Source organism: Apteryx rowi, unplaced genomic scaffold (assembly GCF_003343035.1).
Source record: "Apteryx rowi isolate R43461 unplaced genomic scaffold, aptRow1 scaffold_844, whole genome shotgun sequence".
NCBI lineage: Eukaryota > Metazoa > Chordata > Aves > Apterygiformes > Apterygidae > Apteryx > Apteryx rowi.
The window spans coordinates 1-24,515 of NW_020451143.1; the positions used below are offsets into that span (position 1 = coordinate 1).

At 39.1% G+C, this 24,515-nt stretch overlaps 1 protein-coding gene across 1 annotated transcript in view; it reads right to left on the reverse strand.

The window, feature by feature from the left end:
- Nucleotides 1-474: 474 nt before the first annotated feature.
- Nucleotides 475-24,515, reverse strand: part of LOC112977548 — a 39,675-nt gene continuing 15,634 nt past the window's right edge. Inside the window, exons 3-4 of the mRNA XM_026090022.1 lie at nt 20,673-21,109; nt 475-5,532 (exon numbers count right to left, since the gene is read on the reverse strand). Of these exons, the coding sequence (XP_025945807.1) occupies nt 555-5,532; nt 20,673-21,109 (5,415 nt within the window). The 3' untranslated portion in view covers nt 475-554. The remainder of the gene's footprint in view (nt 5,533-20,672; nt 21,110-24,515) is intronic.

Sequence of the window (24,515 nt, forward strand, 5' to 3'; positions counted from 1 at the left end):
ATCTCCTCCTCATCCTGGAGGGCACTAAACCTGTTCTTCAGCTTCAGGTCTTCAGGAGGAGTAGGAGCCTTTCTCCTCCCACGAGCAGTGACCAGGAGCTAGATTACTTATTTGCTAACTAAGCTATAACTTACAGAATTTGTGGTAAAAGAATCAAGTAGCCCAGTAAGCAGATAATTATATTCTTGGATAACACAGCTCTACTAATCTCAAAAGTGGAAGAAACGAAAGATGACAACTTTCACACAAAAGGCAAGTCTGTGATTTTCAGCTTGATATGTCGTTAACATGGACAACTTGTGTTTTGCTGTTATACATATTTGCACTTGTACATGTTTTCCCGTTACATTTTCTGTTTATATATATCTCCTGTTTTACAGTTCCAAGCCACTGTTTCATCTGCTTGCTGAACCAAAAATACTATGTTTTTAAAATGATTCTATCAGAAAACTTTATTTTAATCTATGATCTTAAACAGCTTAATTATATTTGGTTATGATGAAACAATTAAAAGGGGGGTGGTCACTTTGAACCTGGGCTAATCACTTGGATTATTAATATTGTGTAACATGACATCTTACCGCTGACAACTCTCCCAATTTTGGCAAGGCATAATCTTGGGACCAACGACTCTTCGGCTGCAACGTATCCTGCAGAATGCTTCCAAATCTGGCCCCCTTCTCAGAGGAGTAATTTCTGGCAGACTGCAAATACTGGTAATACACACTTGTAGGAGTACGCTTTACAGCAGCATCAACTTTCTGTGAAACTGGCTTAGAACGCGTTTGACTGGGAGAAGCAGCATGTGGAAACAGTTCCGGCTGCTCCATAGAGTTCGGTTGTTCTTCTGAAAGAAAAGGTGTTTGTTTAGGAAACAAAGACTGATTTGGGTCATTTGATTGAGAGGTTGTTTTTAAATTTGCTGTCCACTGACTGGAAACACATTCTTCTTCTCCATCAGCATCAAGAATATTTTCTTCATAAAATGATTCTTCCTCCTCCTCCTCCACTTCCTCCTCCTCTTCACTATGCTGAGTAGTAAACTGCAAGCGCTCAGAAACTGACTGGAGAAGGGACAGCACAGAAGAATGGTCAGCGTTATCTTTAGATAGTCCACTAGGATGGCCTTCTGGCGACACATCTGTGGATAGCAGGTCTTCATGGGAGCTGTCATCTTCATATATTGGAGACAGTGAAAAAGGGTATATTCTATAGCGCTTAGCCTCTACATTCAGAAATGACTCTGAGCTACGGCTGTTCATTGCTTCATTCAATTTGTTATCCCTTTCACAAGGATAGGCTGGTTCAGGTTTATTCTTTGCTCTTTCACACATTAGAAAATGATCTATATTATCCAATGGCAAAACAGAAGAAGAGAGGGAGCTAGTCTGCGTCTCATCAGTGGACACAGATTTGTTCTCAGTTTGAAGAGCACCTTCATAAATTATAGTAAAAGAACTGTTTTCCCCCTGTTCAATTGGTGGAGAAAAGGCCAAAAGATTTGCTGATTCCTCCATGTCCAGGCCATTTTCTTCAAGATGACCATCTATTTGCGTGTCACCATCCTTCATTTGTACCTGTTGTAGAGTCTCATTATTCTGGGCAAAGACTGTGTTGAAGTAATTTTTCCCTTCACTGTTCTCTCCAATAGCAGGCAGTTCAGATGCAATGAACTGTGTATTTAATCCAATATCAACCTGTGTTATCTCACTTGCTCCTTCTGCTAATTCTTCTTTACTCTCTGCCTTCAAATCTTCTAAGGTTGCTCTTACTTGTGCAGATACTTCTTCTGCAGGCTCCCTTTCACAGTGATCATACAGACTTTTCTCTGCACTGCTTTCCAGAGAACCCTGAGGAATGCTTTTGTCTTTGGATTCACTCTGCATGCTGATATTTTCTTCAGCAGGCATAAAAGATGACACATTAACATTTACAGTTGGCTGCAATGTGCACTCTGGCATGTTTGTACTATTGCATGAATCTTTTAAGTACAATGGCAGAAACATCTCTTCAGCCACAGCAGCATCTTTATTTATTAAAGACACACCAGATTTGCTACTGGCTGCCGATACTTTAGCTTTGCCACATGTCTCTGTGGCAGTCATATTTTCACACACTTTTTTAGTATGCTTCTCTTTTGCTACTATTGTAAGGTCAGATTCTGGCTTTGCTAAACTGCCTGTAGGTAGAAATCCATTTGTTTGACACGTAAATACATTATTTGGTATCATTTCACCTACTTTTGGCCAATGTATGCTGTTTTCCATACTATTTGAAAGCAAAGGAAGGTCTGAGTAATCTGCTTTTTCAGTGCTTATAGTTACATTCTGAGCCTCTACCTTCTCTGTTGTTTCTTTGGTTGATTCCTGTATTTTGGCAGCTAACTTAATATCCGGGTTTAAAATCTTTGGGGTTTCAGCCTTAGGGTTAGGCTCAAGCTTTTCAGAAGGCTTTCTACTCTCACTGCCTTGCCACTGATTGGATGTCAGTTTTTGTTTGGCTGAGTTAATAACTTCATCAATTATTTCTCTTGCTTTCAGTGCCAGTGAACTATGTAGATCAATTTTATCAGGGATGTAAAAGGGAATCTGTTCATCTTGATTATTTGTATCAGCTGTTTCCTTTTCTTTAAATGAAGATGAGCTTCCTGCAAGGCTCTCATTAAACTGCTTTAATGATGGCACGGCTGACTGGATTTCTTCTGCTTCCAGCTGTACAGCTCCAGTTTTCTGATCATTTAGAATATCCAAATTTATTAAACTATCCTTGCTCCCACAAATCTGGCAGACATCAACTGCTTGTTTTGCTACTATTTCTTCTATAGCCAAGTGTAAAACTGACTCCACTATTTCCTCAGCTTTTTTAAACAACAGAACAGCATCTTGGAATTTAGCATGTTCTTGCCCTTCCATATCCATATCTTTCAAAATTTCCTCAGAATAGAGCTCATTTGATTCTGTAAGTGAAACAGCTGCTTGACTACCAATTTTAGAAGAGGGTTCTGAGATAGCAGGAACATGATTATAAAGAGTCACCTCTTTCACGCTATTTCTGCACACATTCTCAGTACAGACTGGCTCAGATACCATTTCCAAAGATTTCAAAAGGCAGATAGGTGATAGTATTTTCTTTGACAACACACCTCCATCAGACTTTTGTGCAGAGGATGCATTCTCTGCCCCATCACCGGGCAGATGATTAGGGGAATTATTGCTCCCCTGGGCAACACTCAATGTTTCAAGGGCAGAAACAGGAAGGTTAAAGGTTTCTTTGAATGGTGAAGTAGGCCTGGGGATGCAAGCTCCCCACATGTCTACTTCAGCAACAGAGCGATCAGGTTCAGCTATGGTAACGTCAGATTCCAGAGAAACGTCTGGGCACGTAGCTCTTGGGTCTTCTAGGCAAAGAGGTGTCTTGGCCAACCTGTCCTTGGGGATAATTTTTCTCAACTCAGCAGCAAGAAAAATATAGCTGGACTGGCCGTCCTGTTCAGAAGCAGCAGATGATTTGGCAATTTTGCCATTTTCAGTGTTAGTGGCAGAAGGCGCTTTTCGATGGCTGTCAGATGAAGAATTAAGTACAGCAGGTGATACTGTAGGCTTAGTACTGTTTTCATTTTTAGAAGAAATATTCATATCCCTATCTTCAGAACTAGGTGGAAATTCAGCAATGATGTCTACATCAACATCTTTTTCACAGACAAAAGGGCAATGGTTGGTCAAGGGCTTCCTTCCATATATCAAGGCAGAATGTGAAACCTCCAGAACTACTTCTTGTGACTTAGAAACATGCGAGGAAAATTCAGAAAYGTAATCCTTAGACTGAGAAGGAACAGGAACAGTTTGAGACATACCAGCCTTCTCCATTTTAGAAGCAGCAGCAACGGCATCATCTGTCCTATCAAYGCTGATTAAAGGCCAAGGTACAGCCTTTGCTGTGTTATCTTCTGTGGGTGCAACTGATGTCTTGGCAGGAATGTTTTGAACAGTTTTAAGGGAAACAGCACCAAGCTCATGGACAGGAACTGAATTGCTTGAGAGGTTCATCTCTACAAGCTCAAGGGATCTGTTCTTGTCACCTTCAAGATCAGGGCAAGGAATAGTGTCTTTCACATCTTTTAAACTGATTTCTCTTTCCCCTGTAGTTTTATTTTCAGACTCAGAACTAGGAAGATGAGAAGCTGAGCAACAGTCTCCAGTTTCAAAAGACAGCTCGTAAGAAACAGAGAGAGGTACTATCAGCTCACCAAAGTTAGACTTCAGACGTTCACACCCATGTATGCAAGTTGCATTGTCAGGATTTTCTACTGTAAACTCAGATAAAACCTTCATTGCTTCAACATCCTCAGTTTCTAGAGAAGGTAAACCAAACCGTTCTGCACGAGTATCTTTACTCTTGTCCACAAGGATTAACTGGTGATCTTTTTTAACATGCATTGTTTTCCCTGATTCACTCAGTTCTTCATTACTGGTTCCCCTGTCCATGACTGTATCTTCATCATTTTTAATAGATGCCACTGAAGCAGTTGGATTACCTGTAGCTATGCATTTGTCTCCTTTGCACTCCATGCCAAGCAAAGTAGGTATTTGTTCGTTAAAAGGTAAATACACAGCAGAAATACAGTTTTGTGGATTTTGCTCACTACCTACAGTTGCCACAATTCTCTGTGCATCACTTTTTCTCGGATTGCTATCTTTATTTGCACTATCTGTATGCTGTTGAAATGCAGCAGCACTGGAATGAAGCAACGGGACATCCGATATTAGCTCTGAGGGACTCCCTGTTTGATGATTACAGTAATATTCTCCCTCTCTCAGCTGTAGTTCTTCATTTACTGTCTTTCTTTTTGATTTGGGTGAATGTAAACTCTCATTCTGCAGTTTTTTTGCAGATTCCTTATTGGATGCTTTGCTACAAGGAATTTCTTTATTGACGTTAGAAGTGGCATTTTCATCTGTCTGAAACTGAGCTTCTGATTCTCCCAGCATTCCCACTTCTTTTTCCACCAAATGATTTGCAGGACTCACTGTAATGGAATCAGTACTCTGGCAAGTGGGACTGATCAGAATCTCACTGTTCCTACTAGATGACAATAGTGAATCTAGTGAATATGTCCTCTTCACTCTTGTTGTATCTAAAGTCGGTGCATGTTTTAAGTCTACTTCACTAGATGAATCAGTAGATGAAGCTAAGGTATTTGCAGTTATTTCATGTTTACTGCTACCCAAGCAATGCTGAGCTTTACCAGACTTTTTCAGTTCTTTTTTAATGGTAGAAGAATTTACTGCAACATCATCTTCGTTATCTTTATCCTCATCTTTTCCATTTTCTTTTAATAAAAGTCCTGATTTTGAAGACACTGTCATTCGGATTTCTCCATTTTCTTTGACAAAGGAAGCATTTCTGTTCTCGGTACTTTCTTCTCCTCTTGCAGCCATCTCTGACTGGTTCTTCAGTAGTTGCCTAATTCTTGCAGAACCTCGATATGTTGCATAAGTAACTGCAGGTGATTCTGGTTTCTGTTGTATCTGCCTGTAACAAGCATCATAATCAGCACAAGACAGAATATCTAAATAGCTAGTGTGTTAATAATAAAAAAGGTTAACAAACCGTAGATTGAATACAATTCTGTTTTCCTCCTTTTTCTGCTCTTTCTACATATTGATTTTATGCAACAAATAATACATACACTATCTTCTGCTGAAAAGAGCCAACTGAGACTATAAGCAAAACTGTACGTTGCTATAAACAACTTCCATCATTTGCTTTCTACCAGACAATGGAATTATTATTTACAGATGCCACTGCAAGCAACATTTGCAATGACAAAAATAAACATACTTTCATGAAGACGTTATACCCTATCAAAATATGCCTATATTTTAATATTGAATTTTTTTTACCTTACTAATGTTCATAAAAGTATAGAACTGAAATTTGAATTTTTACCCAGATTCTCAACACAATAATAAGCCAGAGGAGTAGAAGAAGCAAAGCACACATGGGCAAAAGAAAGCATACAATAGAGGGATGCTTTCTGAACCATAAGGTACTAAGGAAAGATAGTGAATGAAGATCAGGTAAGAAAGAAAACTGTTTGAATACTAGAAAAAATACCAAAATGAAAAGCCAAGAAATGTGAGGAGGAATTGGTAGATCAAGACATTCATCAGTCTTAAATTTAATAACAAAGAAAACTAATGCAAAAACTAATAAACAAAAGAATCTCAATGGAAAAATCGTGCTCCTGATCCTTTGCTGCTCTTTCTGATGTACTTAGCAAAAGTTCAGAGCCTGTCACTATCTTTCCATTTTCTAAAGGAGCAAAATTTCCTTTTTTTCAAAATTAAAAGAAATAACAAATCCTCACCTTCATTTCTAATGCTTCCCCCCCTTTTTTTGGTTAAAGAATATTTGCTAAAACAGGGCAATGACATTATGAATGGGAATGTTACCTTTTTGATTCTTCACCTTAGAGAAACGCTGATGCTCAGACTGCACAAAAACTCAATTTTTCATTAGTTCCCACATAAACTAAGAACAAAACCTTTCCAACTCTTTTACAGTCTGACTTTATGTCTGCTAAACTGTTGGCTGGAAGCAGCAGCTCACCTTTCTGGACAATTGTGCTATTCTTTTCAGAAGAATCTCTTGGGAAAAAAAACAAGTTAACCAAGATTTTGATTTCTAATATATATGTACTGCAATAGGCAAAAAGTAATCTGAGAGCATTTTTATAAGCTCTTTGCAGCTTACAGTTAGTTCACTTTTACTGAAAAGTTACTACAGATACAGAGATGAAGACAACTTCAAGTAGCACATAAAGGCCATTCACTAAAGAAAACTGACTCAGCAAAATAAATAATTTTGTTTCTTTGAGTATCCTTGAGTAACTACAACTTAACACATAGTCTGTATGGATTTCAGTGTATCCTCTCAGTAGGTACAGAAGAACATAACAAAGGAGTGGATTTACCATCTAAAATAGAATCTCTTTTCATCTAGGTTTTAGAGGCACAGATTCTTATTTGAATATTAATTTTATTTTAGAGTGGGGATTTAGTACCACTTAAAATCATAGGTAAAGTCCCTTCTTGTGCAGTATTTGGACATACAAAGAGTACAACTGAACTACAAGCAAAATTATCCATATCCATAATATTAAAACAGCGATATAAACACTCATCTATATACTCGTTTTACTTTGCCAGGTATATTTTTGGCATTAGCCCTGATGAAGGCTACAGCGGTATCTCAAAATAGAATTTATAAGMTAGGTATATTAAGCTAGAGAAGAAACAGGAAAGTCATGTATAAACACCATGTCTCCCACTCATTTTCATTTGCCAACATTTAGTCTTTCTATACCACTACTTTGGTTTCCAGAGATACCAACAGCAGTAGTTGCTAAACATCACACACACCACTTGTTCAAGCTGCTATCCTCAGCATCCACATCTTTTCAAACATACACACACATTTCTGATTGGAAGAGAACAATGCAGTTGGACAAAGAGAGAGAAAACAGATAATTTTTTTTTAAATGTAGTTAGATCATTTTTCTACTTCTTCACAGAAAACTTTCGCCTATATTGGGAAAACACTTCAAAGCTCCAGAGATCCTAGAAAACCTAGAGGAAGGAAGGATTGGTCGAGTTCTGTGGCACACTACATTCCCTCGGCATCAAACAGCCACAGCCATAACAAAAACAAATCTTAAGAACATATAAGACCTGATCATACTCTCCCTCAGGAGTGCCCTTACCAAGTAACCTCTCCTATTACAATGAAGTCGCAATGGGGTCAAAATGTTCTAAATAATCAGGTTACACTATCACGCTTTTACAAAATCCACCAGCTCTCCCATACTTTGGCCAACCTTGAAAATATAAGTCAGCCTACAACAGTCCTGAACAAAGATAAAATTTCTTTTAAGAAAACAAGCAGAATACTGCATGTTCTGAATACAGAGCAAACAGAAAACATAGAGAATACAGCACCAATTCTCCACACAGGCTTTATGGACTCTTGCAAAGGAAAACAGTAATGCCAGGTGTTTAAAGTGAACACAGTAATGGCATCGCAAGGTACTGAGCACTTGTTTCCACCACAAGCAAAGCAATATTTTGAATAAATTGCTTGATGACAATTAACTTGCACTGAATATCTTTCATTCTGCAGCTGAGATTTTCTCTGATAGGCAGTAGGAAGAATTCAGAATTTATCTATAAACATATGGCAAGAACTGGTGTTCTAACACACACTTGGAAAACACCTTTCTGCTTTTGTTTCCTATGCCCAACTCTGCTTTCAAATTTCTCCCATGAACTCAATAATTCATAAACCCAAGGCATCCAGAAATGGGACAAATAAGTTAATTTTATTGAAGATTGCCTTTAGAGGGAAGGAAAGCAGAACCCGGCATGACAGGGTACTGTATTTACACTGATTTGAGCCACTGATCCCAATTAAGAGTTGTACCACTTCTTATACACTGTCAGGCAAAAACACATACAGAATTTTCTCCTTGCCTGTATGGGCCTTTTATCCTTTCTCCCAATTCTTTTTACTCTCCTTTTGTCTTCTGAGTGACTTTTATGCTCTGATTGATCAGTTGGTAGTCTCTGTGCACAAACTCGATCCTGACTAGCAGCATCTACAGCTAGTTGCAGAGCCAGCAAAATACGTTTAACAGAGGATGAGGAAGGAAGGACCTCTGTGTTTTTACAAGCCTAACAAGCGAGGAGATGCCAATTTCAGTCTTATTCAGCCCAATCTGCAAGCCAAGCAAGGATTTAAAATTCAGGTCTCTTGAGGTTAAAGGCCGAGGCGTTAATCCCCCTTGAGCCCTCCAGTCCTGCCATTGTTTTCTAGCAGTGATGAGGGCCAAAGCTGCCGTGGCAGAGACCATCGCGTGTGCTGCTTGTTGAATGAGATTGGTTACTTATACCCCAGAGAGACTCTTTCCTTTGCGCGCAAATCTCCTGCCCTTCACCTCCTTCTTCTTTGCCCCAAACGTTCCTCTTTCCCTGAACATACCCTCCATCACCTCGATTCCTCTGCTCACAAACCTGACGCTATTTTCTCCCAGAAGACGCTACTTTCTTCAGCAATTAGTCATGGTATGCCAGTAATGGCTTATCCCCGGAGCAGGCCTCATCCTGTAGCTGCCCTCGGTCAGCGTCTCCTACCACACAGCTCTGCTATCCTACAGACCTGCCTCTACCAAGCACTATTTTAAAAAGGAAGCAACCTCTCCTCCGCAGACATGGCAATCGAGGGATCTGCTGACCTCCGATCAAGAGTCTGCTGCTCAGAATATTTTATAACACTTTTGCCAACAGGCCTTTTATTCCCAGGGCATTCCTTTCTAGAGCATGTGGAGATGTTTGCAATCTGAACAACTCACAGGCTGTAGCAAGATGTTTAAAAAACGAAATCCCACATTCCTACGCTACAGCTGAACTCAGTCGGCTTGTGCTAAATCTTGCTGCAAGTCTTATGAAACCCATTTAGAAGCTTATATTTCCTTCTCCAGGCTGTGTCATACAAAATCTTAAAAATGTCACTAGAGATTTGTTTCATAGACATTTAAAGCAACAATTCACCTCTGATCATCAAAAGACTGTGTCATTCCAGAACTCACCTTAAAAACTCTTTGGACAATATTTTCTTTACAGTTCATGTGAGGATACAGATGAAAGTCTGATTAGCTAGTGTGCAGTTCTGTCCCATATTTCAAATACTGGGAGATTCCTTCTTTCTCTTCCTCACAGGAGGCTATTCAATTCCCTATAAAGCCTAAATTCAGTTTCACAAAAGACAGCTTGACAGCAACAAGAGAAGACGTCAACACAAATTATTTTAAACTTGCCAAGAGTAGGTGCTTGTAGTGATTTCTTCTATTCCAGAAGAGAAAAACCTATGAACTAAAAAGTTCAGAGAGGGCTAAGTAAAGGAGGAGAGGAGAGCATCTTCTGACACATCTCATGTGACAGACATCTGTGAAACTTGCACAAAAAGTGGCATTAATCAAAAAAACAAGTTTGTTAGTTTTGAAGCTCTGAAGCATGAGAAATTTGACTACTTTGAATGCCTCATCTCAATGCATCCACAAAGCCTACCATTATTTGCATCTTTTTCAAGGGTATGTTATCAAGATGGTGACCCTCCAAACTCTGTATTTATACTATATATGTAATAAAGCAGATTGTAGACATCTCTAGACTATTTCCAAGTAGACCCAGGAGGATCATACAGCATGGTAGGATGCTACATGGATATAGCACCCCAGATCCTCAGGCAGCACAGCTGCATTTGCACAGCACAGCACTTGTGCTAGAAAGCCCTGACACCTACCATCACTGCCTGGCTTCGGGCTTCCTAGCTTGCGCTGAGCTCTGTGTAAGCAGGAGTGCACAGCTCCTGGAAAGGTGGGCTTGGTTGCTTCTGCAGCACACAACACTTGGCTCTCCCAAGATATGCAGTGGCCATTTCTCGCCTCATACCTCACTCTTCTAGCTATGTTCTCTCCAGTCCAGGAGTCTTTAACTTTTTCAAGCACACATGAGCATGTTTTTCCTGATCTCCTTTCACAGACCCCTCAGAAATAGTTCAGGGACCAGAGAGAGCTGCAGACTACAGGCTGAAAACCACTGTTCTAAATCAGTACGTCTTTTGTGGTTCCCATCTATCCTTCCCTATTTTAAAATTATGTTATTGTTTATTACTTTAATTTTTTTCCACTTAGTTTTTTCCTACTGCATATTTAACTGACAACTTTCATCTTTTTTCTATTATGTTAAGGTCCTTCGTCTGGAAAAAACTATCTTAAAGTCACTTGTTTTGAAAAATCTTCTGTTTGAAACCCACTTATTCAGATAGCTGCTTTCTGCAGTCATGTCAGGTTTTCATAAATGAAAAAAATACATAAGCCTTACTGAAAAAAAGCCACTGTGGACTAACTGAAAAGTTGCCGTACACGACTTAGATCAAAGAAAATGATTTCTTAGCCAGAGGGGATAGCTTCATGATTTAAACCTGAAGTTTGAAATAACTAATGTGCTGGGACTTTGCATTGCTCAAACCAAACTTTTGACCTTCTGAAATATACACAGTGATTTGCACACAGTAGATTTTGCAGGAAATTTCAAGCTAATGCTCCGTAAGGACAATTAAGAGCCAACTACAATTTTAAGAAAAGCTAACATTGTCTCTGTGACCTAGGAAGGAATGTTTTTCCTTCCYCTTGCTCTTCATGGTACTACTTCTTGATTATCTTCCATATCTGGGAAAGCAATTGTATTCTTGACACTGAAGGAAGAGAAAACAGATCGAGGCTTACCCGCCTCCAGCAGCTGCAAGACCAAGAGCAACAGTAAGAATCAGGGATCACTCCCAGCTCCTCACTGCTGTCTTTCCCTAACACCCCAGCAGCAGACAACCCTCCTGCCACGCAGCTGTGCGAAATGTGCATGCATATAGCTGACTGCCACCCTCGTCTACCTCCCCTCGGTATTTCAGCCAGCTCCCCCTTCCTTCCCCTCTCTGTCGGATGATGCAGCAGACACTAAGATAGCCAGGTGCTCAAATACCCGTTACCTGCCTTTTCTAGGGAGCAGGGTGTGGGGGACGAGCGCAGTCATGTGTTGCCATGTGCTGGCTCATGGTTGATGAATATTGGAGGATTCCAAGATGCTTTTAAAACCAACAAAAAGCAAATTGCATTTAGAATATGGATGACATAAAGCTACCTTGTGAGAGGGCCTCATCTTTAGACACAGGATCATAGCATAATACAGGCTGGAAGGGATCATGGGTGGTCATCCAGTACAATCCCCCCCACTCAGAACGGGTCCAAGCAGCTCAGGGTGCTCAAGGCCTCGTCCTGCCCAGTTCTGAGCATCCCCAAGGATGGGAGCTCCATGGCCTCCCTGGGCACCTGCCCCTGTGTTTGACCTTCCTCACAGGGAAAACATGTTTCCCAATATCAGAATATCCCATTTTCCAGCTTGTGCCTGTTGCCTCTCATCCTGTCAGTGGGCRTCTCTGAGAGGATTCTGCCTCCATCTCTGCTAAGCTCTCCCATGAGATTGTGGAGGACAGCAACAAGATCACTCTTTAGCTTTCTCTTCTTGACCCAGTCCTCAGCCTCTCCTCATGCATAATGAAGAATTAAAGCTAGGACATCCCTGTACACTCAAGCAATACTGCAGCTTTAGATATGTTAAGGAAACAACAGAGTTTTGACTCCAGGATGCCTGAAACAAAGAACACACTCTCCCTTTCACGCACGCTGAGGCTAACAGGAGTTAGGCAGATGGATCAAAAGGAGATTATACTAGAAACTGCATCTGGGCATTACTCAGGTGCTGCAGTTAATCTGAGGAGGCAGCAAAAAATGATCGCGTATTTCAGCAGTTCCAGCTGTCTACTTAAAACAGGGCACCAGTGATATCAGGTCACTGTGGTTGCTACTTGCCACTGCAACAACAGTAAAGATGAAGGTGTGAAGATTAAGCCATTATTGATAGATAACGACCCAGGACGCCTGAACAATTATATTGCAGATGGAAAGAACTCCTTAACTTAAAAAGGCCCTGTAAAATGTTGTTTCTGAGAAGCATTCTCTCTTAATGCAATACTACACTGCATAGTTGAATATCCTAATAAAAATAATTCAGTGGAAAAAAACAACCCAGTTAATTGATTTTCAGTTTAATTAATTTAGCTCAATTTTGCATCATGCATCTGTTATGAATTATTGTTACATTAAGAAGCTTTCATCCTTTAGAAATACAAAAATATTTGCTTTGGTGCCAGCAAGAACCTTACCTTTGGCCCACGTCCCAACTCTGGGCAGGTAACTTCTCCAGCAGGCAGGCCTGGGCCTGTTCTTCTCCTATGGCAGATTCCCCAAGTTAACCCTACTTTGAGAATGGGTTGCTTAATCGTAGCACAACATTTATCTTAAACTCTCAGTTGATCCACATAGGTCAAAATTTGAAAGTCTGTGAGCAGTGTTAAAGGGCAGCTTGTTCAAATCAAGGTACATATATACATATGTTTGGAAGAAAAGGTTTAAGAATAACTTTAAGCCTTCTGTTGTTATCTGACATATTATTAATCATTCTGCTATTAGACCTACCTCTAAATCCTTCCACGGAAGTTTAGGTGTACCCCTCCAATCACTGCCTGAGGCCTCCGTCCACAATTCACCACAGGAATTAGTGACAGGATGTCACCAGATTGGTGTTTCCCAGAGACAGTCTTTAAAATCAATTTTGGGGTATATTTAGCTGCCCTGTAATGGTAGAGCTCTACCCACCTAGTTTATGCCCTTGAGAGGGGCAGCAGGTAACGTTCGGCAATGATTCACTGTCCAGTCAAGCACCAGCAACTGAACAGCGCTGCATTTTCACGGTCAGTTAAGAAAGGCAGGAGCCAGAAATTCCAGCAAAAGAAAAATCCCTACATCCCTCTCCTCCCTCCCCATTTCCCCACCCCAAGATACATACCTGTAAACCCCCACTGCTCCTAGTGCCATTCAGGTGTCTCTGTAGCCAGCTGCACCAGGGAATTGATTAGGGCTAAAAGTAACTGATCTAGGTTAAAACCACCATGCTTGGCATGCATTCAGGGCACCAGCCGGCAGGATCACCTGGGGTCAGTACAGCAGCCCCGGTGCTCCCCAGGGCCACTCACATGCCATGGCGTCACTAAGAAATGAAGCAGATGTCTCTCCTATCTCTGACAGGCTGTGTACTACTAAACATATGTATCTATATATAACTATATATACATACAATGGGAATCCTTATGCATCTATTATTATCATAGACATAATCAATGCAGCACTCCTGTTATCTTCTTATCACCCAACAGATACTTTCAAAGATGGACAGACACTGCTACGCTGTGTGTACCCTCATGGCTTAAAATGTTCAGATCCTGTCTGTAAAATTGGTTCTGTGCAGGCAATTACAGAGAAGGACACGGCTCTGATCACAAGACAGGCGCAATTTGGACAAATGCAGCTCTAGCTTCCCCACTCTGCTACAATATTCCTCAGGAATTATGTGGAGAGACCATCACTTAGAATGAAGTGATTTAATTTCTGTTCATTTACTCTTCATTCTCTGCCAAAGGGATCTATTGAGAAAGATGAACCCTGCCACTACTGACTGAACTAAAACCAAAATACATAAGTTATCAGACAAGTTAATGGTAGTATTTGTGTATCACCATGAATCTGCATCTGACCAGTAACACAAAGGTGAATGACGAGCTCTAAAATAAATGTGTTAACCAGAATTATAAAAGTCTGAAAGATTTTATCATCTTCATTTCTAAAGGAGAAAAATAAAAGGACATGATTTTGACAGGATTTAGATGGGAAGTACTATACAGTTAGATTTGTAGCAACGAATTTTCTAGACTTTAAAATCTGCCAAATCCTCACATAAAAAACAACAACCTATAACTCAGTAGATCTATAAATGATCTGCAGTTTGCCTTTCCTCAAGGCTACCTCTCTTTCTGAATGAAATAGCTTGCAGTGCTCTAGCTAAACTATTGTGAGGACTTGGCTCGTGGGATGGTGCAATGTGTAAAGCAAACTGTTTTTGAACATTTGCTCTTGAAATCATCGCCTTTTGTCTTCTAGTCACAATTAAGAAACCCTTTCAATTGTGGGTTGGGAGTTTTCTCACCTCCAGGTCTACAAGGCTTATAACAGAAAAGACTTCATCAGGAGTTGAAAAACATTTATTATATTAAAATGCTTTTTATCTAGAGGACTAATTTGTGTATTGGTTTATATATTTACATTGCTTGTATATATATTACACTCCTATCACATTCCATATAAGCAATCTATAAAAATAAAGTTGTCTGGTTCTGCATAAAAACCACGTTTGCTTTGCCTCTCAAAACATCTTACTTATCAATAGCAAAATGATACTAAATCAAATTTTTTTTAATAAAACATAGGAAAATTCAAGTCATACAAAAATTTAGTACTGAAAACAACAGCTTTTCTTAACACTAATACAACACCTCATCAACCAATTCAAATACCCACTATTCTTATCTTAACTTCTATTCTATCGGTAGTAGAGACTGATAGCATATTCAATAAAGTATTTTGACTATTAGCTCTCTGTCAGTTTCAGGGAAAAGGCAGGAACTTAAATAGTTTGTCAAATTTGGGTATTAGCATCTTAACCAGCAGTCAGGATTTTATAATCAAAAGATTTATAGTGGGTACGACTTTGATTTTCAACTCATCAATCATGTTCAACAACCCATTTAATAAGGTTTTTTTGCTGAACTCCAAAAAAAGCCATAGAGTTTCACAAATGCTATTGTTAAGCATTTTATTATGCACAGCATCCACTTATTGTTACTGAACGTCACAAAAAATAAAAAATATACTAGAAGATAGGCAGATGGCAAGCAGTCAACAGAAACACTCTGGGTCATTAGTCACACAATCTTTTTTCTGGAAAAAAGACAAAGGACTCAAATTGTTGCAGTTACTGCCCGCACAGTGCCTACTACCACGAATGGTGTTCTTGAGAACGCAGCAGGTACATACTGTAGGAAGCCTCTTTCTGGGAGAATTGGGGAAACAGCCTCAACTCCAAAGCCAAACTGTTGCTTGTTAGGGAAAGGTCACATATGCGTAAGTGAAAAAGATTTATTATTATGGGAAAGAAAGATGGGGGCAAGACCACACTTCATATTTGATGCCTACTGTATGAACTCTTGATCTCTCTCTCGCTGGGACTGACAGTGGTAAGAAATTAAGTAAGTGAAGTGCATCCCCACTGGTTTTACTTTTACGGCTTATTTCAACAATTGAAGGCTGGCTTTTAATGTCATTAGGGAGCAGTGCAAAGGCCAAAACTAAACACGAACTTTTCGCTTTTATACTCACCCTCAGCCATTGGGGACTATTCTACAGAAGCTTACAATCAATCTCCTGTAAGTATGAGATTTTTCTACACTTGGTAGCCATTAACCTACTTTGCATTTTTCCACTTACAGCCAAATAAGTGTTACTTTACCACTGTATTTCACCTACCTCACCCCCTCCATCATTAACACCTTAGAGAACAGCACAAGCCCAATTGCTTGTTTGCTTTGCCTTTCAGCAGTGAGGAAATCTTCACCCATCCCAGACAAATGGAAACCTAATAGATACAGCAACTTGAGACTTAACCAGCTCAACCCTCCTCACCCATTTTCAGTGCTGCAATTATTATATTGCTGCCCACAGTAATTATTGCCCAAAGACTTTCTCCAATTTATCATGGTTTTGTCCTCTATGCTTCTCCTTTACCACTTGCCACTGTCTGGATTAAAGGACCAGAACCCCTTAAGATACGATTACCTCTCTGAGTGAAGCAGCTGGGGTGATGGAGAAATAACATGGCCTACACCTTTTGTCCCTCACAACCACATACTCCACAGGCTGAGCTCATGAATTCCTCTTTCCTTGGCTCAAGGCCTGGAAACTTGAGTCTCTTCCAAAAGCCGGGCCTCCCACAGAGGGTAGAATTAACCTCAGTCTACAGGTCAGAGCAGTCTGATTTCCTTATATTTTGCAAAATACTGCTTTACGCATATGAAGTTAATGAAATTGCCTGGGTAGAATCTGAGACCATTCAGTAGGTATTTAATTCYGAAAGGTTTCCACTTTCTTTTTTTCTTTTTTTTTTTTAGAACAACTGTAGTGGGGATTATGCAATCTAACAATCTTCCCTCTTCCACTTACCTTTGCAACCTTTTCTCTACCACAGATAAGCTCTAATTTAATTGTTAACAGTAGTTTAGAATTAATTGAAATTCATTCAGAATGTCCCGCATGACAAAAGAAACAGTTATAAGATTAGTAATACACACTTGCAGTGGTATTATAGATTTGTAAAATTGTAGGCTTCAGCTTGTATCTAAATTAAATGCTAAAATCACAATTTAACATAATAACCAATGGAATCTATAGTGCCTTTGAATATATGCAGATCACTAACACAATGCCCCATCTCTCTTTTGGGACCCCATCCTCAAGAGATTAGCAGAAGACCATATTCCCACCATCCTTTCCCTCCATTGGTGTCCACAGATCATCCTGTTTCTTCATGCTACATCTGTTTCCCCATCATATTTCATGCGATTTAGCGCCCACTTCTAACTACTTAGTACTTTCTGCAAAGCTATCTAATCAAGTGTCTGCACTCAGGAGCACTTTTACATTTAACTACGCCAAATGAAAATCAGCTAGTTAATATTTAGTAAAGAAGCTAGTACTTAACGGAAAAACTGCTCTACATCCTTTAAACTTTCATAAACTAAAGGAGAACAAAGATGGCACAATGATTTCTGTAGAAGAAAAAAAATGTATCCTTGATTTAAACTTCTAAAAAAGTAAACAGTGCAAACCTCAGCCTCAACATTCTCATTTTAACTCCTCTTTACTAATTGTTTCAAAGCAGAATTCACACTGCGCATTCAGGTAGAGAGAAACATAAATAAAAGTTGAACAGAGATTGTCTAACTTTAGCATACTGAGCCAAAAAGGACAGAGTGTATACTGTACTTCTAAGAACTAGTTTAAAAGTAAAGTAACTGTTTTAATGTTTGCCTAATTTCACAACATCTACAATGAAAAAAGCCCAAACTCTTCCATTTAAAAAAGTCAGTTTCTATAGAAAAATTCCATTTTATGTATAGACCAAATCACTCCCATCTCCAAACTAGTAATACAGACATTTATATGTGCCTGCCTGACTAGGAGACAGATAAACTATACAGACAAAATTCTGCACTGCTTTGCCTATGTTATCTAACAATACAGGACAACATTAAAGTATGGTCAATTGAAAATGCTTACTACAACTTTGATTTAAACAAAACCAAAATAACTCACAAATTACTTGCACAAAGAAAGAAAGTCTCTTTACTGAGCTAATACCCATACCTTTCCAAGTCTGCAAGTTTTTTTTTTTTTTTCCAACACATGATTTATTAATCCGCATTGTTCTGAAGAAGAATTCAGGAGAAGCGAATGAAGGCTAAAATAATCTGACTTTTTCAAGTGTGCATATAGACTGCCCAGCATCTCATCAGTTACCGCTCAAGACCTGCTCAAATGCATTGGTATAAAATGAAAAAAAAGTCCCAGCACATCTCCCACTTCCACTGCTTCTATTCACAGACCTGTAGGCATCAATAAAATGGAAAATCAAAGCAAGCCCATTCGTACACTGTGGAAAGCCAGCAGAAGTCAGTGATTTCTGCCTGGAGGGAAATATGCATGGCAGCTCCCTCCTGCACCATCCAAGGGATGGGGAGAAAAGGGAAAGACTGACCTCTTAAATGCTGCCCTTGGCTTTTTCTCATCCACTCAGCCTTTGCAGGCTCTGATTGCCATGTTTAGTTCAGCACATATTGGGCTTTCAGTTGAATCCCCAAGATTCATATTCGTCTGAATAGGCAGGAGATACTGAAGGTAAGTTAGAAGAGTACAGCATATAAACAGACTGACTTTGTTGGGGAAAAGAGTAAGAAAAGAGATTTGGGCAGAGGACACACTGCCATTGTAAGCTAAGTAATATAATCAAAAGTGTGGGTGGAGAGAGTGGAAGAAGCAAACTGAAGAAAATGAAGGAGAAAGTATGCTGAGATATGATACGGAAGAGATTACACAGAGTGAAGGAAAAAGGAAAAAAAAMMCATTAATGTCTATTGGTTTTTTTTGACTAAAGCTCTCTTTGAGGCAAGAGCTGCATTTTATTATATATCCGCACAGCCCCTGGCATAATGGCACGCAACCTGACTGTCCATTTCCAGAGTACACAACAGAAGCAGCAAACAGCAGCAAGAGACTGATGGAGCAAGCCAGACTGTTGAACAGGTTTTAAGAAATACACAGTTTGTTCAGGAACTAGACGCACTGGTAAATAGACTATACTGAATAATATAATTTTGTCTCTTCTGAATAATATAATGCATGCTAGGCCTCTCCAGATAACAACTAAAAGAAAGAGAAATTTTCTTACACATTGGATCAATGAAGTGGCCCTGGGCTGCAACACAGAGTTTCGAAAAAGTGCTGGTCAGATRTGTGCTACTACAGTAAGAATTCTTAATAAAAGCTGGTCAACCATGCTACCAAAAACCAAAACGTACTGAAGAGAACACAGACATTATTATTATAAATTACAGAGGGTATTACATAGGGTGCAGTATTTTTGGTGAAAATTCAGCCAGTTTTCAGGCTGGCAGTATTGGTTTAGGTTCACCTGAATAGGTGCCATGTCCCCTTTTCAAATGCTGATCATCACAGTCTCAGCCTCTATAATATAAAGGTGAATAACAGATGCCCCAAATCATCAGTTCACTGGGTGATAGGGACATACTGCTGGGGGTCACCCTTGATATGGCAGAAAAATTCATTAAGCAGCTACTCTGGGAATCTCTGACCTCCTAGATGGAGATAAAACACTTCACATGCCATAGATAATTTGACCAACACTCAATATATTTAACTTTAAAACTTAATAAAAGGTTCCTTTTCAGTACATCTTCCCATTCTGAAATCCAGGATATGCTTTCCCCTTTACCAACTGCAGGAGCACTGCAGTTGAATTATTAGATACCCCAAACTATTATTTTTGGCTTAAAGTTTGAAATAAATATCCTGAACAGTACTGAAAATCTGAGTAAAGATTACTTACAGAGTCATTGTCTGTGGGCCAGTTCATGTTCTACGCTGCAGCCAAAAACCGGACAGGTATCGTACACATACACACCATACTTAAGCTACTCTGGCCCACATATACCCAAATAATCAATGTAACAKCTGCAAATACTTTTGAAATACTATTATCTATGTTTATGCCATGGCCAGAAAGATTTTGTAATATACAGTGTTTTACTATACTATAAACCAAAAATAAATACTAAACTAAAATACTATAAATAATGTAATATATAGGGKTTTTTTTCGCTTTTCTACTCTCAAACATACATTAATGCCCTTGGCACCAAATTTTTGGAAATGTTTTTTGGAAATATTACAGGACTGTTAAGGATGTACCATCTTAGGCTAGCTGAGTATTTYATATAACCTTCTTTAGATGACAGAAAAGCCCAAAGAACAAAGAGAAACAAAATACAGAAGCAAAAATCACCAAGTCAAATGAACCATGAAAGATGATTTAAAAATGCAGAATCCTTATTTGCAGAAGCAAAAATACAGAACTAATGAGATATAAAAAGGCAGTCAAACATTCTGACCTTTATTTAGCCCACAATACGGAAGGAAACAAACTCTCTTTGCACTTTTTTCACAGATTACAATAGTGGATGTACTTCTGAATGTCATATCTTTCCTTTCTTAACACTTAGAAAGGATCTACACACCAGGCCTATCCATGGCCAGGACAGTTCTAGAAAAACTTCATAATTGTATTTGTTGCAGTTGGCTTCTCGACATTTCTTTAAGGTAGTCACTACTGGAGTTTTCCACAAGGTCAGGTCAGTGACATCCCAAATCATCTTTAGAAATGACAGTCATCTGCCATATACTCAGCAGAACTCAGTCACTCTAGCTCTGCACACACACATAAACATTGACATATTTAATGCTAATTTATAAAACTTACTTTAGCACATCTGCAGATCGTTTCCGGCCTCCTCGCAGATCCTGTGAGATATCTTTCCCAATGTTGTTTAAGATGGTGCCATCTTTATTTACAGAATCCTCTTTTGTTCTAGCTGTAGAACAGAGAGGCTCTTCAATTTTCAGATTCTTTGGATGACTGTCCTCCGGAAGGGTATTTCTGTTCTGTAAATCCTTTTCACATCTGTCAGGTTCATCTTGGAAGGTAGACGGTTTAGATTCTACCAAAGAAGATTTTGATGCAATATTAAATAAGCTTCCAAGAAACTGAAAAAAACCTTCTCTGGGTTGCTTGTCTTTATCTGCTGTTTTGGTTCCAGGTGTCAAACTAGGAAGACTATTAGCCTTTTTTAACTCCTCATGGATTTCAGAATTGCTAAGTTCTTCCGTGGAATGGTTCTTCTCCTCATTTTGACAAACCTAAAATAAATACAAGAAGTAGATAGAGAACATGAGTGTCATTTTCACATGTTCCAAAACTCCTTAATTTGCTCCGACGCACTGCATTCCTTTCTGCAGATCTGTAGTTTAAAGTGCTCTCTTCTCTTTGAAATGGGCACCTGCCTTTATATATTAAAAAGATCCCTATTCTACAAAAAAATGAACACAGGCTAGAAGATTTGCTAAGCAGCTATTGTGGAAGTAAAGCATTGTAGGACAGGAGAACAACAATCACTTCAGCTTGTAGGAAAAAAAAAGAGGAAGCAAGGAGCAATTTTTCACAGAATGGTATTACAGGCAAGCAGAGGGTTTCTATTTCTTATTTAACACAAGGACACATTCAATATTATTTACTTACATGTACGTCCAGTCACAGGGAGATTAGGACATTCAGGCCTAAACCAGAACTTAATAAAAAAAATTCCAGTCACTTTGAACAGTTCTTTCTCGAAAGATCATACAAGGGAAATAGTACACTGGCATGTAAGCACACAGACAGTCAATTCATCTATTGTATCTGAAACTTTCAACTTTTCTTACTGCTTGGAGTCAGCCATCATTCACCTGCAAAGAGGACACTGTCTGGCCCTACTGTGCGCTGAGCAAGTAGAAGGAATTTCACAAACYGACAGACAGACTTAGGCTCTTGTTCTTTCAGGTTATACTCTGGGACCAGTTCAGGCATACCGTAAAGTATTTCAGACCCTAACCTGCTCAAAAAGCCCAGATTCACAGAACAAATCTACACATGCTTGCAAGATGAATACAGTTTACAGCTTGCAAAATGTACAAATATGCTGTAGCAAGACACAAATATAACATAGCCTTAAGTGTAAGATAACCTTCACCTTCCCCCCCCCCCCAAAAAAAAAAATCAAGAACAGAATTTGGATAAAAACTAAATTCACATGCCAAAGATTAGTCTTATCCACGGTCCCTAGCAACCCCACGCTTCCCCCCTGGCCAGCTTTCCTTCAGCTCCCTAAGTAATTGCACAACTGTTTTCACATCCATCCGCAGTCTTCCACCACACTCCAACTGCAAAGTTTGCCACAGAGCTGAAGTCCTACACGTTACTTCCCCTCTACCCAAGACCTTCTGAACTCCGTATCAGCTGTTTATAGCCCATTCTGAAAACAACTAATTCTAATGCAGGGCTTCACCTCTTTTAAACCACCTTTTCACTTCTTCCTTCAACTCAGCTAAGCATCTACCCACACAGGCAAAGCAAGCTCTAGTCCTCATCAGTTCATACCCTCGAATTTCCTTGGCTTGAGCTTCTCTTACAGATCCAAGAGCTACTGCCCAAGCCCATGCTACTTCTGCCAAACCCACCTGCTCAAAAAGATGATGCAATTTCACTATCTGGATTCATAAAGACCACATATTAAAATCTTTTGGGTTTTTTTGCTTCACAATTTGCAAATGCTTTTTCCCATGGGCCCAAATTTTCTGGGGACACTGTGTGTCCCATCCCGTCCCCCCCCCCCCAAAGTCTTCTCCATCCTCACCCTTCATATTGGGTGCCATATGCATAGTGGTCTAGATTATCTTTATAGTACTACCCTTGTCATTTAAATCCCTGTTTCAAACCAATTTATTAAAACAGAATAAAATTAGCCCAACTTTGCTTAGATTAAATCTGTTCTGCTCAGCAGGAGTGGGAAGGGAGAACATGAATAAGAAGTCCTGCAAAAATTGTGGTTGTGTCAGCAATACCTTTGGATAAGAACAACTGTAACTGTTCCAAATTGGATAATGCCTATCCACTCTATCCAAGCAGCAAGTTACTACTTTCATTAGCTCATTAATTCCATCTCAATTTGAAAATATGTTTGTTTCAAGCAACAAATAAGCCTACTGCTCATTTTATGTTAACAGTCCATGTAAGGTTCATGCTAATGATGAAAAGAGCATGTTAACAAACACCTTTTGTATTTTGGGGGAACACCATTTTCTTAAAAATATGCAAACAATACTTAGCAATACTGGGACGGTGGTCTTCAGCCTTCAAGCAGTATTTTGTCACCTCTTTCATACAAAGAGTAGATGCAACTGCTTGATATTAAGTGATAAGATTGGTAGCATGCTTTTCTTCCTCAGCTGTGTTGAAAATGAAGTTGTTTGTGTGAGGATAGAAATAGAATGGCACTAATTTGTGCTTCAGTAATCCATACAACCTGTACTTTTTTCCTTCAAATAAGGTGCTGTGCTTAAACAACCATGTTAAACATCTAGTGCACTTCTGAAGGTGTGCTAAGTCCTATACTCTAGCCTTTCTTCATCCCATCTGCAACAAATCCCACCTATTTCCCCACATACTGCACTAATGAATTGCAGAGGTATCACAAATGGATGTAGTCATCCTTGTAGTAATTCAGGGATTCACCACTTTATAAGTCTACTCTACCCAAACCTATCCCTGGAAATGAAGCAAAAGCCAGTGCAGCTTACGGGAGTACCATAGTGCTGGTGTATTTAGCATTAGACAAATTATCCAAGGAGCATGCAAACCCAGGATGAATGTCTTGAACAATTAAGTTCATCTTGCAGAAACTAAGTATTTTACATAAGAAAATATAAAATAGAAACAAAAAAATTTAATTCCTAAGTTTGATAATATATGAATGATATACTGTAATCAACTTCACAAAGTTCTACTGCCATAGTTCCTTCCTTCACTTCGATTAATAGCTCATCATTGTTTAATACCAGTTTTCGATTTAACTTGAAGGGAGGGAGGGTATTTATCCCTTGTTCTGTGGTTAATATCATTCACATAAATTTGTCAGCTGTAGCTTTCAAAGAATATTTCAGTGCCGAAAAAATGCATAGAAACCCTATTGTATGCTCTGCAAATATAGCTATTCTAGATGATAGACATTTATATTAATTACTATAGATTATAGATTATATTAATTAGTACAATACCTATGAATTTAACAGCTAAATGCAGTAACTACAAAAGAAAGCATTATGTTCAGCTTAACAGTTTAATATCATCTCATCTTCATTCCTCCATTTCTTTTTTTCATTAGGAGATTTATATTCTGTAACTAGTGCTTTCTCCCCCCCCCATCCCCCAATTAGGAACTGGGACTTCAATCACAGCTAAATCTCTGCATGTGATATTCTTCCACAGCAGCTCTGAGACAGAAAGCCTATAAAGACAGTGCTCTCATTTACAAGCATAATTCACGTTCCGCATGAAAAGCTGTTTTGTAGTCTCTATTTCCAGAAACGCAAATCTGTTTAGTCTTTCCTTCCTCTTTAATCTTCCTTTCCTTACTTAACTTCTGGTAAATCAAAAGAACAGGAAGTTTTAATATGAAAGGGTCTTTCCATACCTTTAACCATAAATAGTGTCTTGCACAAAAAAAGCCCT